This window comes from Oryx dammah, unplaced genomic scaffold (genome assembly GCF_014754425.2).
Source record: "Oryx dammah isolate SB20612 unplaced genomic scaffold, SCBI_Odam_1.1 HiC_scaffold_11209, whole genome shotgun sequence".
In the NCBI taxonomy this organism is placed as follows: domain Eukaryota; kingdom Metazoa; phylum Chordata; class Mammalia; order Artiodactyla; family Bovidae; genus Oryx; species Oryx dammah.
In genome coordinates this window covers 3,319,851-3,339,716 of record NW_024080602.1, presented here as the reverse complement: position 1 = coordinate 3,339,716, position 19,866 = coordinate 3,319,851, and the positions used below count along the sequence as shown (strand labels likewise).

At 36.4% G+C, this 19,866-nt stretch overlaps 1 protein-coding gene across 1 annotated transcript in view; it reads left to right on the top strand.

Moving 5' to 3' along the window:
• The window catches only part of LOC120860889 (E3 SUMO-protein ligase PIAS1), a 124,357-nt gene that overhangs the window by 63,756 nt on the left and 40,735 nt on the right, over positions 1-19,866 (top strand). The window contains exons 3-5 of the mRNA XM_040236599.1: positions 15,703-15,787; positions 16,039-16,086; positions 19,775-19,865. Of these exons, the coding sequence (XP_040092533.1) occupies positions 15,703-15,787; positions 16,039-16,086; positions 19,775-19,865 (224 nt within the window). The remainder of the gene's footprint in view (positions 1-15,702; positions 15,788-16,038; positions 16,087-19,774; position 19,866) is intronic.

Sequence of the window (19,866 nt, the reverse complement as noted above, 5' to 3'; positions counted from 1 at the left end):
TTTCCAAAAGGAAAAAATTGGAAACAACCTGAAGGGGAAAACTGAAAACAACTGAAATATCCTAACAATGAGTGATTGGTTAAATTACCACATTTCTGTGTAATGGCATACCGTGCAGCCACTGAAAATGGTGACAGAAGGAGGTTTGTTGACCCGGAAAGATTTTTATTATACATTTTTAACTGCAAAAAGTATTTAGAACAATTTTTTTGGAAAACATTGTGTATATTGCACTCTTGAATGTACATACACAACAGTGAAATGCTTGTTGTTCTTATTCAGTTACCAAGTCATGTGCAACTCTTCGCGACCCCATGGACTGCAGCATGCCAGGCTTCCCTGTCCCCCACCTTCTCCCGGAGTTTGCCCAAGTTCATGTCCATGGAATCAGTGATGTCATCCAACCATCTCATCCTCTGTTGCCCCCTTCTACCTTCAGTCTTTTCCAGCATCAGGGTCTTTTCCAGTGAGTCAAGTGTTCGCATCAGGTGACCAAAGTATTGGAGCTTCAGATTCAGTATCAGAATGCTTGGAAGAATATATTCCAAATGTATTTTAGCTATCAAGTAGCAGAATTTTGTTTTTTTTCCTAACTTTAGTTCAGTTCAGTTGCTCAGTCGTGTCCAACTCTTTGCGACCCCATGAATTGCAGCACACCAGGCCTCCCTGTCCATCACCAACTTCTGGAGTTTACTCAAACTCACGTCCATCGAGTTGGTGATGCCATCCAGCCATCTCATCTTCTGTCGTCCCCTTCTCCTCCTGCCCCCAATCCCTCCCAGCATCAGGGTCTTTTCCAATGAGTCAACTCTTCGCATGAGGTGGCCAAACTTTCCTAAATTAGATTGGTTATATTCCCAACATCAGAAAAAGAAGAAAATGAAAAACTTTTGCAAAAGAAAAAACCCACGTTTCCAATTTATAGTCTTCTTCCTTTTTCTGTTTTTGCATTTAAACATTGAGCATCAAACTTGGTTCATAGCTGACTGGCTTGGTTTGACCCAGTCTTTTTTCTTAAACCCCATTGGACTTAAATAGCCTGATGGCCTGTCACCTGTGAAAGAATAGATAGGCCAGATATAATATTTACCATACTTTAAGTTCTAAAGTTATTCAGGGGTCTCTATAGGCTCATTGGATCTGAGTCTTGCAGGAGACCAGCTAACTAATTCAGTAAACTGAGAAATTATAAAGACAAATAGGACAGGTAGAGTTAAATTCCAGAGGAGAAAGATGATGAAAAGCATAGTAAGCTTACTTAAAATTAATTTATTAGGAACCTACAATTAGGATGTGATAAAATGAAACCAAAGGGTTTTACACAGCTAGAGTCCATTAGAATTGCGTGTTCCAATGTTCTTTCCCACTTCTTAGTACTTTTTGTTCTATATAAGTGAAAAACTTCATGTCTAGCTTTTGTTTTTGTTGTCCCCCCTAAAGAACTTTAGTCAAATTTTGTTGTGAAATGCTTGCCACCCTAGAATTCTTAAAATCTTGCAATAAAACATCATAGCTGTATGTTTAATGCATATGTATGATATTATATTGGTTTCTAGGTAAGATAAAACAAATTATTATAAAAGCAATACATACTCAATATGGAAAAAATTTTAAGTTACAAAGTAATCAGTTTTGCTGCCTCTTTTGATCTTTCAATGCATATATATTTATCTATATATATAAATTCTACTTATGCTGTACATTTCGAGTTTATATCTTGCCTTTTTTACCTTAATATTTTATGAGTGTGTTCTTAGATCTTTATATTCTGTTTGCTTAAAGTATTTCCCATATTAAAGATAGATAGTAAGTTTGTTGATTTGTTATATGCCTTTTATTGGGGAACAGATTTTTGCAATCTTATGTTTTAATGGTAGTTAGCAGCCTAATGATGAAATTATGTAATTTCAGGTGTATTTTAAAAAATTACCGAGTTGTCCAGGTTTTTGTTTTTGTTTGTTTAAGTAAACCAATATGCTCATTAAAGATTTTATCACTGATGTTTGTAGATAGGTACTTAAGTTTCACTTTCCCCAAGACAGTGAGAAATATTCTATAACAGAAAGATGACTATTTTTAGCTTTTCTTTCTGCTGGTGAGGTGGAATAACGAATATTTTTAGAGCAGTTGAAAGTACAACCACTTAGATTAGCTCAGTGTTTCTATCATCAGAATCTCAATAACTTTGTTTATTTTATGTATCTAGGTTTTACCTTCCATGTGTTTATGTAAATTGCCACATGATTCTTCTTTCTGTTTTTAGTTCATCGCTCTATGGAACAATGTTTTAAAAAATGAAGTTTCTAAAACCTTAACCTTTTCTCTGCACATTTTATATATTGAATGATAATTATATTCTGCTTATTATGAGCAATGCTTTTCTTTCTCACAACTGAAACAGAAGTTAATACTTATGGGGAGATGATTGAAAATCTTCTCCTTTGAGTACAGTATGCCCTTAATATCCTCAAGAGATATCCTCCACAACCTTTGTAGGTAACTCCACTAGAACATTTCATCCTTTCTCTAAATCGGTGTATAGAAAAGGTGGAAATCTGAATAACTCTTTTTACTGTCTACAAGAGCTACTGACAAGTATACAACAATTTAGGCACATTGAGAGGCTGAGTTATTACCCAGGACACTCATCCTACATCCTGAAAATGCTCATATTAAACACTCTTAGCAAAATTTCAAGTTATAGAACTTTGGAGGTCTTCAAGATTGCTTATAATAATTCAAAACAGAATGATAATTAGTTCAGAAATCTGAGATATTAATTTCTTATTGCAGTTATGAAAACAAACATCTCATATTTAAGTATTAAAATCAGTAACCATTCATACCTGAATTTGTTGCAGTCACATTCCACTGAAACAGGTCCAGCCAAGATCACCTATGACTTGCTAGTTATTAAGTCTAATTCTCAATTCTTATCCTGACTTCTGAGCATTTAACATTATCACTTTGAAATCCTGTCTTCCTTCGATATCAAGGACAACATTTCCTTCTGTTTTTCTTTCTGAATTTCTGGGCATTTATTCCTTGACTTGAGCCTTAAATTTGGTACAGGTTCTCCAGGGCTCTGTTGTTCTTACCCCCTCACCATCTGCCCTTTTTTTGCATGTGGGTGTGTGTGTGGATCATTTTGCTTTACTTACTATTTTTTTAAACAACTTTATCCAGGTATCCTTGACATGCCATAAACTACACATACTTGAAAGGTACAATATAATACATTTTAACTATGTGAAATTACCACCATAATAAAAATAATGAACATATCTATCACTCCCCAAAGTTTCCTCATCTTGTTAGAAATTCCTCCCTGCTGTCCCTTCCATTCCCACTCAGCTCCTAGATTAGATGTTTTTTTGTCACTATAGATCAGTTTGCATTTTCTAAAATTTTATAAATGGTATCATGAAATATATAATCTTTTTTTTTTTTTGAAGTGGGTAGTGAGGTCTGATTTTTTCTTATTCAAGATTATATTCTAAGGTTTATCTATGTTGTATCAATAGTTTATTGCTTTTTATTGCTGAGTGGTATTTCATTGTGTGGATATAACACTATTCATTCACCCGTTGATAGATATTTGAGTTGTTTCCAATTTTTGGCTGATGAGAACAAAGCTGCTATAAAAATTTGGGCTCAGAATTTAGGCTCAAATGATTATATGCTTATATTTTTCTTGGATAAATTACTTAGGAATGGAATGAATGGGTTAGTGGATACAGGTTTAACTTAGTAAGCAACTGCTCAACTTTTTTTTTAAGTATTAGTTCATTTTATATTCTCACGTACAGCATATGAACTTTGCAGTTGCTCTCCATCCTTGTCAACACTTGATGTTATCATTTTAAAGATTTTTAGACATTCTAATAGGTGTGTGTCTCATTGTGGTTTTAATTTGCATTTCCCACAGACTAAGGATGTTGAACATCTTTTACTGTGCTTTTTTGTCATCCATGTATTTATCTTCTTTGGCGAGGCGTCTGTTCAGACCTTTTCACATTGTAAATTTTGTTACGTTGTTTGCTTTTTTGTTGGTGACTTTATGTAGAGTTCTTTATATATTCTGGCTGCAAGTCTTAATGGTTATGTGAGTTTTAAATATTTTCTCCCAGTCTGTGGCTTCTCTTTTCATTTCTTTTTAACAGTGTCTTTCCAAGAGCATAAGTTCTTAATTTTTATGAAGTTCAGTTCATCAATTAAAAAAAACATTGTGCTTTGGGACTGTATCTCTAAAGAAATCTGTACTCTCAACTTACTCCTGGACTGGGAGTTTGGGATTAGCAGCTGCAAACTATTATACATAGAATGGCTTACAAAAAAAGGTCTTACTGAATAACACAGGGAATAAAGTGTCCTGTGATAAACCATAAGGGAAAAGAATATGAAAAAAATGTACATATATGTATAACTAAATCATTTCGCTGTACAGCCAAAATTAAAACAACGTGTAAATCAACTACAATAATATACATTTTAAAAAATAGAAGCCTTTACCTAATCCAAGATTACAAAAAATTTTCTTTTATGTGTTCTTCTATATATTTTGTAGTTTTAGGTTTTTCGTTTAGGTCTAGGACCTGTTGATCTTTTTATTGTAATAATATAGGGCCTTCCCAGGTGGTACAGAGGTAAAGAAATCCACCTGCCGATTCAGGAGACACAAGAGACGCAGGTTGGATCCCTGGGTCAGGATGATCCCCTGGAATAAGAAATAGCAACCCATTCCAATATTCTTGCCTGAAGAATTCCATGGACGGAGGCTGGTGGACTGCAGTCCATGGGGTCGCCAAGATTTGGACACAACTGAGCACACACAATATATATAATATAAATTAAATTTGTCATTTTATCATTTTTAAAAAGTATATAATTCAGTGTGTTTCATTATATTTATGATGTTGTTCAATGATTATAACTACATTTCCAAATTTATATCACCCTGAGCAGTAATTTTGTAGCCATTGAGCAGTAGTTTCCCATTCCTCCTTCCCTACAGCCACTAGGAACCCCTAATCTACTTTGGATCTCTATCAATTTGCCTAATCTAGATATATACATGGAATCATATAATATTTACCCTTTTGTGTCTGCCTTATTTCAACTTAGTATTTTCAAGGTTCGTCCATGTCGTAGCATGTGTCAGAAGTTTATCCTTTTAGTGGCTGAATAATATATTCTGTGGTATAGATAAACAACATTTTGTTTATCCATTCATCTGTTGATGGACACTGTTTTACCTTATGGCTATTGTGAATAAAACTGTCATGGACACTGGCATTTGAGTGTCTGAGTCCTTGTTTTCATTTCTTTGCTGTAGTATATACGTAAAAGTGGAGTTACTGAATCTTAATGATAATTCTGTGGTTTACTCTTGGGGGAGCTGCCAAATTGTTGTCCACAGCGTCTGCATCAGTGTATGATGGGTTCCAGTTTTTCTGTATCTTCACCAGCTCTTGTGATTTTCTGTTTTGTTTTTAATTATAGCCATCCTAGTCAGTTTGAAGTGGTTCTGGTTTTGTGTACAGTAAGTCCCCTACATATGAACCTCAAGTTGTGAACTTTCAAAGATGAGAATGTACGTTTGCATGTCCAGTCACGTAAGTTAGTTCACGTGTCTGGCGTACGTTGTCAAGTGCATGCTTCCTCTACAAATTGTTGTGTTTTTATGTACTTTACTGTGTAGAATACAGTAGTACGTATCTTTATATCAAGTCCAGGATGTCCAGAAGCAAGTGCAAAAGCAGTGGTGATGTAGCTGATACTGCTCAGAAGTACTAAGTGATAACAAGGGAAACAAAAATGAAAATAATTGAGTGCAGTGAAGTGAAAAGATGGTAGATATCACTTGTTCCTATAACATTGAATCATTCAAGCATAGGCCCAATTCTAAAGAACATGGAGAAGATCATGGAACATGTGAAGTCTGCTGTGCTGGTGATCTTGACAATAATATTGAAGAAGCATGGAAAAGCAATGGAGGAGATAGAGAAACTTCTCAGTGTGTGAATCCAAGATCAGCCTCAGCACTGAGTTCCAGCTCAGCTTAATGCTGACTTAATGAAAGCTCAAAGTCTTTATGAAGACTTGAAGTAAAAACATGGTGACAAGTCAGAGGGTGCATCTTTTAATGCCATCCATGGCTGGGAAAGACAGGGAACCCTGGTGTGCTGCAGTCCATGGGGTTGCAAAGATTCGGACTCGACTTACCAGGTGAACAACATGGCTGATTTCACCAGTTAAAGGCTAGAGCCAGCCTTCACAGTGTAAAAGTAAGTGGCGAGGCAACCATTGCAGATACGGTAGCTGCCTGGGAATTTTCTGAAACTCTAAAAGCTATTATTGATGAAGGCAAGTATTTACTTGAGCAGATCTTTTTATGTGGATGAGACAGGACTATACTGGAAGAGGATCCAGACCAAAGTTATATCAGTAAGTAGGAAAAGTTGATGCCATGCTATATAGCAGCAAAGGATAGGCTAACTCTTGTTTGGTGGCAATGGTTGCAGCTATGTGAAGCTGAAGCCTTTCTTAGTTTATCGTACAGAGAACCCAAGAACCCTTAAAAACATAGCGAAGGACTCTCTTCCTGTTGTATGAAAGAGTAACCCCAAAGCCTGGGTGCACAGGCCATTTTCCACAGGACTGGTTTTTCCACCACTTTATCCTGGAGGTAGAGAAATATTGCCTGGAGAAGGATGTCCCATTCAAAATTCTTTTGCTGCTCAACAGTGCTCCAGGCCCTGTTCATGGATGACTTTCACGCCAACGTCAAAGAGGTACATCTGCCACCAAATACTATGTCTCAGCATGGACCAGGGACTTATAGCGACTTTCAAGAAATACTCTCTGTGTCACACTTTTCATCAGGCAGTAAAGGCGAGTGACGAATCAGGAACAGTCTTGCAGCAATTTTGGAAGGACTATAACATCTACAAGGCCATATATAACTTTGAGTTTGCTCGGCCTGAGGTTTCAGCTGTCATCATGAATGGAGTTTGGAAGAACCTTTTCCCACAGTTTGTTGATGATTTTCATGGATTTGATAAGGTGGACGCAGAGTTCAAAGAGGTTGTCAGCAACTTAGTGACCCTCAGGGATAAGCTGGAGCTAGCTGTATTCCTTTTGTGTGGTCTGTGAAGTTTCTCTGCCATTTCTCTTCAGTCAGCCTGTGATCTGACAGAGATTTCTACAAATAGCCAATAACCCTCTCACCCTGCCCCCTCCTAAGGTGTGTTAAGTGTGTACACCTCTTTAAGTTTTGTAATAGATGGCAGGTCACAGTCCCTACAGCTATAGTGGGGCTGAGGAATAGAGGATGATTGCTAGATCTCTCACATAGCCCTCTCAACATATTCGACAGTCTCTTCATCAAGCATTCCTCCTGGTTGCTGTGAAGTGTCTGATCAGGTTTAAAGTTCTGAAATCATTAATTCTGATCTTTTTAAAAAATTTCTCCAGCTTAATGGTTGTTTTGGAGGAGGGAGTAACTCCTGGAGCTTCCTACTCTACCATTTTCTCTGTTGTTACTTATGATCTACTTTGTGTTAATTTTTACATATGGTGTACTGTATGATTCAAAGCACTTTTCCCCCCACTGCATATGGTTTTCCAGTTGTTCTGGCACCATTCCTTGACAAGACTATTCTTTTCCAACTAAATTGCCTTTGTGCCTTTGTCAAAAATCAGTTGTTCATATATATGTGGGAATATTTCAAGATTCTCTACTCTGCTCCATAGATCTGTTTTTTTTTTATCTTGACACCAGCATCACAGTGTCTTAGTTACTGTATCTTTATGATAAGTTTTGAAATCAAGTGGTGTTAATCCTCTGCTTCTGCTGCTGCTAAGTCGCTTCAGTCGTGTCTGACTCTGTGCGACCCCATAGACGGCAGCCCACCAGGCTCCCCCGTCCCCGGGATTCTCCAGGCAAGAACACTGGAGTGGGTTGCCATTTCCTTCTCCAGTGCATCAAAGTGAAAAGAGAAAGTGAAGTCTCCCAATCATGTCCGACTCTTAGCAACCCCATGGACTGCAGCCCACCAGGCTCCTCCGCCCGCGGGATTTTCCAGGCAAGAGTACTGAAGTGGGGTGCCACTGCCTTCTCCGGTTAGTCCTCTAGCTTTGTTCTTTTTCAGAGTTGATTTAACTCTGCTAGGTATTTTGCATTTCCATGTGAAGTTTAGAAGCACCTTGTCAATTTCTTTAAAAGAAAACAGCAAAAACTAGCTAGGATTTTGATTAGATTACATTGAATCTGTAGATTAGTTTGAAACAACTGATATCTTAACAGAATTGAGTCTTCTGATCCATAAACACTGTCTCTTCATTTATTTTGGTCCTTAATTTTTCTGAGCATTATTTAGCATTTTTCACTGCACAGGTCTAGCGCCTCTTTTGTCGGATTTATCCCTAAGTATTTCATTTTGAGGGGATGCTACTATAAATGTGTTTTTAAAATTTCTATTTCTTACTGTTTGCTGCTAATTTAGAGAAATAACACAGATTTTTATATTTTATTGTTACCTTACTGAACTCAGTTATTCTAATACCTTTTGGTAGGTTCTATGAGATTTTCTGCATAGATCATCATATTGTCTGTGGATAGATGATTTTACTTTCTTTCCAATCCTGATGTTTTTTATTTCTTTTTCTTGCTTTATCACACTGACAAGAATTGCCAGTATATTGCTGAATAGAAATGATAAATGGATATCATTGCCTTGTTTCTAATTCTTTAGTCTTTCATCTTTTAGTATAATGTTGACTATAGATTTTTCATAGAAATCATTTATTGGGTTGAGAAGGTTCACTTTTATACCTGGTTTGCTGAAAGTTTTTTTAAAAATCAAGGATGTTGAATTTTTGTCAGATGCTTTTTCTGTATCTATTGAAATGATATTATGTTGTTTCTTCTTTAGTTTTTTAACCTAGTGACTTGAATGTTGAACCAACCCTGCATTCTTGGGATAAGTCTCTGTTGGTTATGATATGTTACCCTTTTTTAAATATAGTCATATAGTATAGTCATTTTTTTATAGTCATATAGTCATTTTTTAATTTTAATATGATTGGATTGGATTTGCTAAAGTTGTGTCATGAATGTTTGTATTTATGTTCATGAGAAGCAACAGTGGTAGTTTTCTTTCAGTGTATTTGTCTTGTTTTGGTACTGTAGTAATACTGTCTTCATGGAATGAGTTGAGAAATATTCTCTTTTTAATTTAGGGGCAAGAGTTTTAAAGTTGTCAGTTCTAGTCTGAAAGGTGTTCGTGATATTCTTTTATATGTTTTTATTCTCTATAGACTGTAGTGATGTCACTTCATGTTTCTTATTCTTATTTGTGTCTTTTCTTCTTTTCCTTAGTAGTATTGCTAGAGGTTTATCAATTTTATTGATCTTCAAAAGAAACTAGCTTCTGGTGTTGATTGTCCTCTTTCTTTTTTTTGTTACAGAGTGTTCTGTTATATGAATGCCTAGTCGTTCTCCTATTGATTGATAGTTTGTGTAAGAATTATCTTAATGGAAACTGTGTGACTAATTTTTATGATAAAAATGCATTCATGTGTGCTCAGTCATGTCCGACTCTTTGTGGCCCCATGGACTGTAGCCCGCCAGATTTCTCTGTCTGTGGGATTTTCCCAGTGATAATACTGGAGTGGGTTGCTATCCCTCCTCCAGGGGATCTTATTGACCCAGGGGTTGAACCTGTATCTCCTGCATTGGCAGGCAGATTCTTTACCTGGGAATCCGATGATAAAAATGGTAAAACCGTAAGGATATGAATAAATGGACACAGGTACAGTACTCCAGCATAGAAAGATTAAAGATATAAAGATATCAACCCTTAAAATAAGTCATGGGTATAATTTTACTCAAAATACCATTGAACTTTGAGAATCATGACAAAAGGATTCAGAAGTTCATCTTGATAAAACATTTGAGTTGATGTTCAAGTTCTGAAAAAAGAATAAATGGAGAGAAACCTAATAGAAGATATCAAAACATAGTGAAACTGTAACAGTTAAAAAAATAGGGTGCCAGCACCAGGATAAAGAAGACCAATGAGAAAACAGCCTGGAAATGGAACATGTTGGATATAAGGATTTAATATGTGATAAAGGAAGCACACATATCCATAAGGAAGAAAGATTATTTAATAAATAGTGTTAGTATAACTAAGCAATTTGGAGAAACAAAATTTTATATTTTAAAAAATATCACATATTAAAATATGTTCCAGATGGATCGATAATTACATGGAAACAACAAGCCAAAGAAATGAAGTGTGTACTAGATGAACCTAAGGAGGGAAACAATGCAAATTAACAAAGGAAATGATTGACAGATAAGACTACATAAAACTTAACTAAGGAGACCTATCCATTAAATTAACAGCAACTCCCAGGTAGGCCAGAGTAAAATGCAATAAGTAGATGCACAAATTGGTAATGGTCTTTTATATATGTGTGTGTGTGTATATATATATATATAGTGTTAAAAGCATTTGAAAACCACTCTTGTGATAAAATTCATTTTAAAAGATCTCAATACTTTTTGACCCAGAAAACCTACATCTGGGAATTTATCCAAAGAAAATAATAACTACATCCCTCTTTCCAAAAAGCAAACACATAAATCCTGTATACAGAGTTGTTTTCAAATAATGAAAACTTAGAGAAACCTAAATGGCTAATCAAAGGAGTAATTATAATTTTCATATACCCCATAGATAGAATACAGTGCAATAATTAAATATGGTAATAGAGATTATAATTGAAAATGTGATGAGTAATTTTTTTAAAGCAAGCTTTCAAATTATATGTATAATTTAAGTGGTAAGAAATGAGAAGCAGTTATGATGAGGGTATAGTGGGGAACTCTTTTCCTGTTTTCTGTGATCAAATGTAATGCTAGTCTGTACTTAATAGAAGTACAACACTTAGATCGGGAAGCTAATAGTCCTATGTTATGAGAAGAGCTTGGGCTTTGGAAATGTGTAGATCTGAGTTCTAATTTGGGTTCTACTTACCTAGTATGAGGCCTTGACAGTTACATAACTACTTAGAACCTCAATTTCTAAATCTGAGAAAAGATTTGTTTATGGTTGTTGTGTTGATTAATAATAGTATATTGCAGTTGTTGATAGAAATATTGTTCTTATCATGTGACATTTGGAATAAAGTCAGTCAGCTTAAAAGCAATCATAAATTTCAATGGCAAACAACTAAGATTTATTTTTCACTTACACTATTTATTATCTGTGAATTGATTGTGGCTCTGCTCTGTGTTCTCTCCACTTTAGAATCAAGGTAGACTAGAAGGAAAGATGTGGACAGGTCTTAAAGGTCTGCTCTGAAGTGGTACACTTCCACTCGTATTTCATTGACCAAGGCAACAGTGACACTGTGTCATAATCCTCCTTTGGGGAAGGGGTCAGTACAGAGGGGCAGCAAATATTTGGGAAAAATAATACATGCTATGACAAAGAGTATGTTCAGTGCTGTCACTTTAAAAGTGTGATAGTCTGGTGTATGTCTGGAGGAGAAAGATCAGAACGGTGAGTAATTCTGAAATCTTGCCTGAAATACAGTGGAAATAGTTAATGGAGAGAGGGGGGCACATTAATGCTGTCTAAAATATTTGAAGAGTGGCTGTAACTGGCTATACTATATGACATCAATGGGTGGGAGTTAGAGCATTATGTTTTGATTCAGTGTAAGGTCATAAGGAGAAAGGGAGACAGAAAAGGAAATTGGGGCTTTTAAAATATCTTACCTCATTTATGTTTATATTTAAAATAATCCTATGAGGGTTTTTGTGTTTGTGTATGTTTAAGTATTGGAGAAAACAGTACCTAAGGTCACATGGCAAATAAGTGGTAAAACCTGTTTCAAATCCACGTCTGTGTGATCTCTCTCCCACTATACTTGCTACTCTGTTTGGCTGCAAGCTTTCTTATAATTACACTGTACATCACTAGTCATCTTCTGTCTGACAAGGTAATGACCACTCTTCCCTCATCTCTAAAATGTTTCAAAGTATATAAATGGAAGAATTGAAAGGAATGTTGAATTCCTGAATTTGAATTTAGATCAATGGTCTGCAAGCTCATTTGATCATTTGTACCCTTTCAGAAAAATAATTTAGCATGTGCCATACGAGATTTGACATAAAATTTTAGATATTTTTGTGAATTAGATTTTATGGAAAATCTATGCATCTCTTAGATGTGTATCCTCAACATTGGAGGTCATTGTTTTGGATGATTGGTAAGGCTTACTTTTCAGTATAAGATTCCATGATTCTGTTTGGCCTGAATTTTTCTGGAAGGAATAATGATAGCTTAATTAACTTTTAGAAAAAATTTTGAATGGTCTGTTACCTAAGACCAAAACTATAAATTCACTGGCATTCATAACAAAATTAAACCTGAAAATCAAATAGTATGAAAGATGATTTTCCAGGTAACCAGTAATCTGTGAACAGTTCAGTCTACTATTAATATGTATATAAGAGGATATAAAGGGGTTACTATTAAGAAATAAATCTGATTTCTATGTGTGGCTCAAAAAGCAACCTCGTTATTTTAGTTCTGTCTTTTCTAAGTCTGTGTGTGTGTATGTGTCCAAAACTTACTGTACTCATATATTCTAAAAGAATCTGAAATTTTGCCTAGAGAATAATATTATTTTTGATACTTGGAAAGTTATTTTAGTTCTGTTTTACAACAGAGCCAGAAATCTAAATCAGGCTAAGCCTACTGGACTAAAATTTTGAGAGAGACATATCCTAAGTCAGAAACAAAGAAGTTACTTTCATTGCCTGAAAGAGGAAACTGTTTGCTTTTCTACATTCTGGTCCTTGGTTATCTGCTTTTTGCCAAGTTGATATTTCATAATTAAGATAGCTTTCTGGTTATCTTAACTGTTTCTTGGGGATAGAGTCTTTAAGAAAAAACTTTCCCAACATAGGCAAAACACTCCCTGACATAAATCGCAGCAGGATCCTCTATGACCCATCTCCCAGAGTAATGGAAATAAAAGCAAAAAATAAACAAATGGGACCTAATTAAACTTAAAAGCATTTGCACAACAAAGGAAACTATAAGCAAGGTGAAAAGACAGCCTTCAGAATGGGAGAAAATAATAGCAAATGAAGCAACGGACAAAGAGTTAAAAATATACAAGCAGCTCATGCAAAAAAATAAACAACCCAATCAAAAAATGGGCCAAAGAACTAAAGAGACATTTCTCCAAAGAAGACATACATGGCTAACAAACACTTGAAAAGATGCTCAACATCACTCATTATCAGATAAATGCAAATCAAAACCACAATGAGGTGCCATCTCATGCCGGTCAGAATGGCTGCGATCCAAAAGTCTACAAGCAATAAATGCTGGACAGGGTGTGGCGAAAAGGGAACCCTCTTACACTTTTGTTGGGAATACAAACTAGTACAGCCACTATGGAGAACAGTGTGGAGATTACTTAAAAAACTGGAAACAGAACTGCCATACAACCCAGCAATACCACTGCTGGGCATACACACCGAGGAAACCAGAAGTGAAAGAGACACGTGTACCCCAGTGTTCATCGCAGCACTGTTTATAATCGCCAGGACATGGAAGCAACCTAGATGTCCATCAGCAGACGAATGGATAAGAAAGCTGTGGTACATATACACAATGGAGTATTAATCAGCTATTAAAAAGAATGCATTTGAATCAGTTCTAATGAGGTGGATGAAACTGGAGCCTATTATACAGAGTGAAATAAGTCAGAAGAACACCAGTACAGTATACTAACACATGTATATGGAATTTAGAAAGATGGTGACGATGATCCTATACGCACAACAGCAAAAGAGACACAAATGTAAAGAACAAACTTTTGGACTTTGTGGGAGAAGGTGAGTGGGGAATGATTTGAGAGAATAGCATTGAAACATGTATATTACCATATGTGAAATAGATCACCAGTCCAGATTCAATGCATGAGACAGGGCTCTCAGGGCCGGTGCACTGGGATGACCCTGAGGGATGGGATGGGGAGGGAGGTGGGAGAGGGGTTCAGGATGGAGGACACATGTACACCCATGGCTCATTCATGTCAATGTATGGCAAAAACCACCACAATATTTTAAAGTAATTAGCCTCTGATGAAAATAATTAAATTAATTTTTTTAAGAAAAAAAAAACTTCCCAGATCACAGAAAGCAGAAATACAAATGTAGACTTGAAGAGATACTCCTATCAGTTCAGTTCAGTTCAGTTCAGTCGCTCAGTCATGTCCGACTTTTTGCAACCCCATGAATCGCAGTACGCCAGGCCTCCCTGTCCATCCCCAACTCCCAGAGTTCACTCAGACTCACGTCCATCGAGTCAGTGATGCCATCCAGCCACCTCATCCTCTGTCGTCCCCTTCTCCTCCTGCCCCAATCCCTCCCAGCATCTGAGTCTTTTCCAGTGAGTCAACTCTTCGCATGAGGTGGCCAAAGTACTGGAGTTTCAGCCTTAGCATCATTCCTTCCAAAGAACACCCAGGACCGATCTTCAGAATGGACTGGTTGGACCTCCTTGCCGCCCAAGGGACTCTCAAGAGTCTTCTCCAACACCACAGTTCAAAAGCATCAATTCTTCGGCGCTCAGCCTTCTTCACAGTCCAACCCTCACATCCGTACATGACCACTGGAAAAACCATAGCCTTGACTAGACGGACCTTTGTTGGCAAAGTAATGTCTCTGCTTTTCAATATGCTGTCTAGGTTGGTCATTGACTTGAAATTGTAGATCCAACAGTACTCTTTTGGATTCCTTTCTCATTTATTTGTACAGCTTTTTTGGACATTTGTGTTTGGTGGTAGTTTTGGAGGAAGTGTTGCTTGCAGGTAAGAAATGGCTAACTTCAGCTACTTTTTCTGCACCAGTTTAAGTGGCCCACAGGCTGGGAGTTCTTTGGTATTAAAAGTGATCCATTTGTTCTAGAAAATTATCCTGGAAAAGGACAGTTTACATCATTTAGTTTGCTATTCCTTCATTTTCAGTCTTTCCTTCATTCAGCAATCATTTAGTGCTTCTTTGTGCAAAAATATAGCAAACAAGAAAGATATTTACCACTGATTTCAAAATACATTCTTTTCTTTCCCCACCTCTCCTTCCTTCCTCTTCTCTCTATTCCCTTCTTTCCCGTCTTCTTTTAACTCCTTTCCTCCTTTGAGATAGTAACCACAGGCAAATTTTGAGGTCTGTTCATCTAAGGATAGGACAAATCATATATTTATTTTATAAAAATTTTGTGGTATAGTTAGGTGGGGGGTGATAAAATTCTTAATTTGCCTTCAAGTCCAACTGTCATCTCACCTATGCAAATCTCAAGGTGTATGTATATGTTTGTTACTTAGCTCAAAAAACATATATCTTTAAATGACTTTGTATTATTTTAAATAAAATTAATATCAGCATGTTTTTATACATGTCCTTTTTAGATGCAGATGTCTATGATCAGACCTGTAGCACATATCTTACTTTTCAAATGCCATAATTGACTTGTTATCTAAAAGCTAGCATCCATCCTAGTTAATTAAAGGCATGTGAATGGTTAAAGTTTTTTGTTCTGTTTGCTATTGTATTCCATATTGATGATTTTGAAGGTAATTAAAAAATATAATTCTTTTCTTCTTTAGCATCAGATAACAGTCAGCGCTTTCGAGAAACCTGTTTTGCATTTGCCTTGACACCACAACAAGTGCAGCAGATCAGTAGTTCCATGTAAGTTGTCTTTGAGTATAACTCGTAGTTTGACCTTGTAGTTTTGTCTATAATAAGTGACTTTTTGTAACAGTATATTCAGGGGTGAGTATTATTGTCATGCAATCATTAGTACTGAAAAAATTATTAGAGTGTTAGTTATCATAAGAACTGTTAATATTTCTGATATACGTTCTGGAGTTAGCCATGTCTTTGAATCAGCTTTCCTGTGTGTCTTTAAAATAATTTTGTTCTTACCATGTCTTTTCTAGGGATATTTCTGGGACCAAATGTGACTTCACAGTGCAGGTCCAGTTAAGGTAAAGTATTGGCTACAGTATATATTCAAAGTTTAAAAGTCAATATTTCTTAAAGATTTTTTTAAATCTTTCTAATTTTCAATAGGTATTTTCTGTGTCCTATATTTAAGCCATTAACTTTTAAATACTCTCTAATTTAGATTCTGTGTGAGACATCTCTTGATAAATTTGAAAAGCAAAATGAAAATTTTCTAACGTGGTACTGTCCCATATTCAGTTTCTTTTCTTAGCCCATTTCTTCTAAGAGTATCTAAGACATCTTTAGTTAATGTCTCTCTCATTGCTTACATAAACCATCTTATGCTGTTCTTTTACTCAGTGACTATTGTAGTGTAGACTCAAGTGCCCCACACTGTTCTTGTTGCGATAGAGATAGAAGAGAAAATAAAGACAATTGTTTTCCTCCGGAAGCTGTTTTCCCTATAAAGTAGGAAGGATAAGTCACATAGCCCAGTCTCAAAATCAAATACTAAGTTGTATGTACAGATTATAAACATACTGAGAGATCAGAAAAGAGATTAAAGAACCAGCTCAGTTCTTCATGGAATAATGTGAAAACCTCTGATCTAGACTTAGAAATAGTGTGATGAAAACTGAGAAAGCAAAGGAGAGATCGAGGTCTTGGTTTTGGAAGGCACTGACAAAGGTGTTTCTCTGTGAAAGGTGCTTTATCCTCTGTCGGGGCAGATGATGATAATGACTGAATGAAGGGCTAAAACTTGGTGCCTTCATAAATAATTACATATTGCTGTAATATTTTTTACTTCCTGCCTCAATTTACATTTCGTTCATACCAGTGTGTGACTTTGTCTTTTAAAACAGTGGTTTTCAGACTGTTGCTTGAAGCCACCATTTGGGGTCTACCCTCTGGCTATCATTCCACCTTCTCCCCCACCCCAACTCTCTTAACTGACGCACACACATACATACTCTGAACCAAAGTAGTGCTGCTTTGACCTGTTTTTACATGTTTGACTTCTGGGTTAGTTTTCATTTGAGGAGAATATCCCAAGACTAAATTTGCAAACCATAGTTCTAGAACAGAAGATCCACCTGCTATCCTTAGCAGTACCGTACATGCATTCTTTAAAGCAGCAAGAGGTATTGATCTCATTCCAAAGGAAGGTTTTCTTTCTTTCTAAGATCAATTCAGAGATTCTAAGGGAATTGTGATGGTTAAAAATGGCTTCTGAAGTGAAAGTTGCTCATTCATGTCCAACTCTTTGAGACCCCATGGACTGTAGCCTGCCAGGCTCCTCTTTCCATAAAATTCTCCAGGCAAGCATACTGGAGTGGGTAGCCATTCCCTTCTCCAGGGGATCCTCCCAGTCCAGGGATCAAACCCAGGTGTCCTGCATTGCAGGCAGAATCTTTACTGTCTGAGCAACCAGGGAAGCACAAGAATACTGGAGTGGCTTAGCTACTTTAAATTCAAATTATCTCCAAACTTAATGGAAAAAGAACCATTTTGTATTATATTGGGGAATTATTATGTGGTTCTTTGTGTTTTGCTAAATTGTTTTCATCCCCACATTGCCCATCCCCCACAGCAATCCCAGGGTATTAAGTTTGGAGCATATACCTTCTACTATCCTAATTATAAGTCTTTATCTAAAACATGAAAAACAGTTTGGTCAGAATTAAGATCAGTATTTTCTCTGTTAGATTCCTAATCTGTTTTCATTTATCTGTTTCCCCTCTCCACCCACATGAACATCTGTATAGAAACTTTCTGCTATTGTTCCTTTTTTAAAAAACCTTTGGTTTGTAAGAATGATGTAGATTTTCACTTTTCACTTAGTTGAATAGGGGTCAGCTTGTCACATGGATTTTGGTTTTCGGTGGCTTCAGGCAGCCAGTTCCATGTTTCTAATTTCCACAGTGTTGGTATAATTGATTTGAAACTGGAGCCTCCTCTGACTTTTGCTGTGTGAAGAACTGGCCTATCATATAAGGTTCTGCTGGGGTTAGAGATGATCTTGTGGGTGTTGATATCCGTGTGCTAAGTATATTTTGAGAAAATCTTTGTAGGTTAGTAATTCTAAACCTTTCTATGACTCTGTAACCTCTTTGAGAATGTAATGGAAACTATAGATGGTCCCTGCTTAAAGATGACCATATATGTACCCATAAAATTTTATATAGAAAATTGTCCCATTTGTGGACCTTCCCTCACACAGATTCCATGGCAGGCAGATCAAGATATTGAGAGAAGATACTTGTGCTTCTTGTGTAAAACTTGTGTAAAAACAATGAATATTTCACAGAATTCAGAGATAGCGTACTTAACATATAACTCAAAAAGTTCTGTGAACATTCTGTAAGGGTGGAATGAACCTTAGCTCTATATTGGGAACAAACAAGGAAGTAATTGAGAATTGTTGTCTTAAATAGCAGATTAATCTATTTCTCAATCTATGTAAGAATGAATAGAGTAAGGATCTTCCCTGGTGGTCCTGGGGCTAAACCTTGTGCTCCCAATGCAGAGGGCCCAGTTCGGTACCTGGTCAGGGAACTAGATCCCACATACAACTAAGACCTGGTGCAGCCAAATTAAAAAAAATATACAGACTGAAAAGATTGAGAGTACAAATTATGTAGCTGTCTTGGTTTTTCCTGAAAGATTACACATTTAATTTAGAAATAAATGTTTTTGTGAGTTTCTAAATAGTATTCTAAACACGTGGATATAATACAAATAATGTTGTTATTCAACATCCTCAGTTTTCAGGAACTAATGGAATACTTGAACTTGGTGGACAAAACTTGATCCTGGAGCTTGACTTCTAGCATTTTCAGTATATTCTGCTGAGAACCAAAAAAAATGTATTATAGACAAATAAGTTTGGGAAATACCATATGTTATATTGGGCTTCCCAGGTGGCACAGATAAAGAATCTGCCTGCCAATGCAGGAGATTCAGCCTCCACCTCTGGATTGGGAAGATCCCCTGGAGGAGAAAATGGCACCCCACTCCAGTATTCTTGCCTGGAGAATCCCATGGACAGAGGAGCCTGGCGGGCTACCATCCATAGGGTTGCAAAGAGTCGGACACGACTGAGCACACACACATACATTTCCCTCTTAAAAATTTACAGTCCTTATTAGCTTTGAGACGTTCTGTACAGAGAACACTTAATTGAATTTTTTTCTTTGAAGAATGAGTGCTTTTACCGAATTTCATTGTTTTCTGCCAAATATCAATATGAATCATCCATAGGCATATACCTGTCCCCTCCCTCCTGAACCCTCTCCCCACCCTACCCCTCTAGGTTGTTACAGAGCCCTGATTTGAGTTCCCTGAGTCATACAGCAAATTCCCATTGGCTATCTGTTTTACATATGGTAATATAAGGTTCCATGTTACTCTCCAAAATTTCTTAAATGTATTCAACCCCAGAGCACCCCCCCTCAACCCCCGCACCCCTACCCCCGCCAGCATGCTTGAACAAATGACTGGAAATATTATGAGGACAACTACAGGTTGGTAGTTGTAACTACTGAAACTCTACATTGACAGAATTATTTATTTTGATCCTATTTAAATGTATTTATTGGTAATATGAAATGTCTAGTTTTAATAGTTGTTGCTGTTAAGTTTGACCATTTTTTAGATTAGCTATGGAACAAAAATATCAATGAGATCATCTTTTAATAAAGGAAATTAAATTTGTTCTTTATTGTTTAGGTTTTGTTTATCAGAAACCAGTTGTCCACAAGAAGATCACTTCCCACCCAATCTTTGTGTGAAAGTGAATACAAAACCTTGCAGCCTTCCAG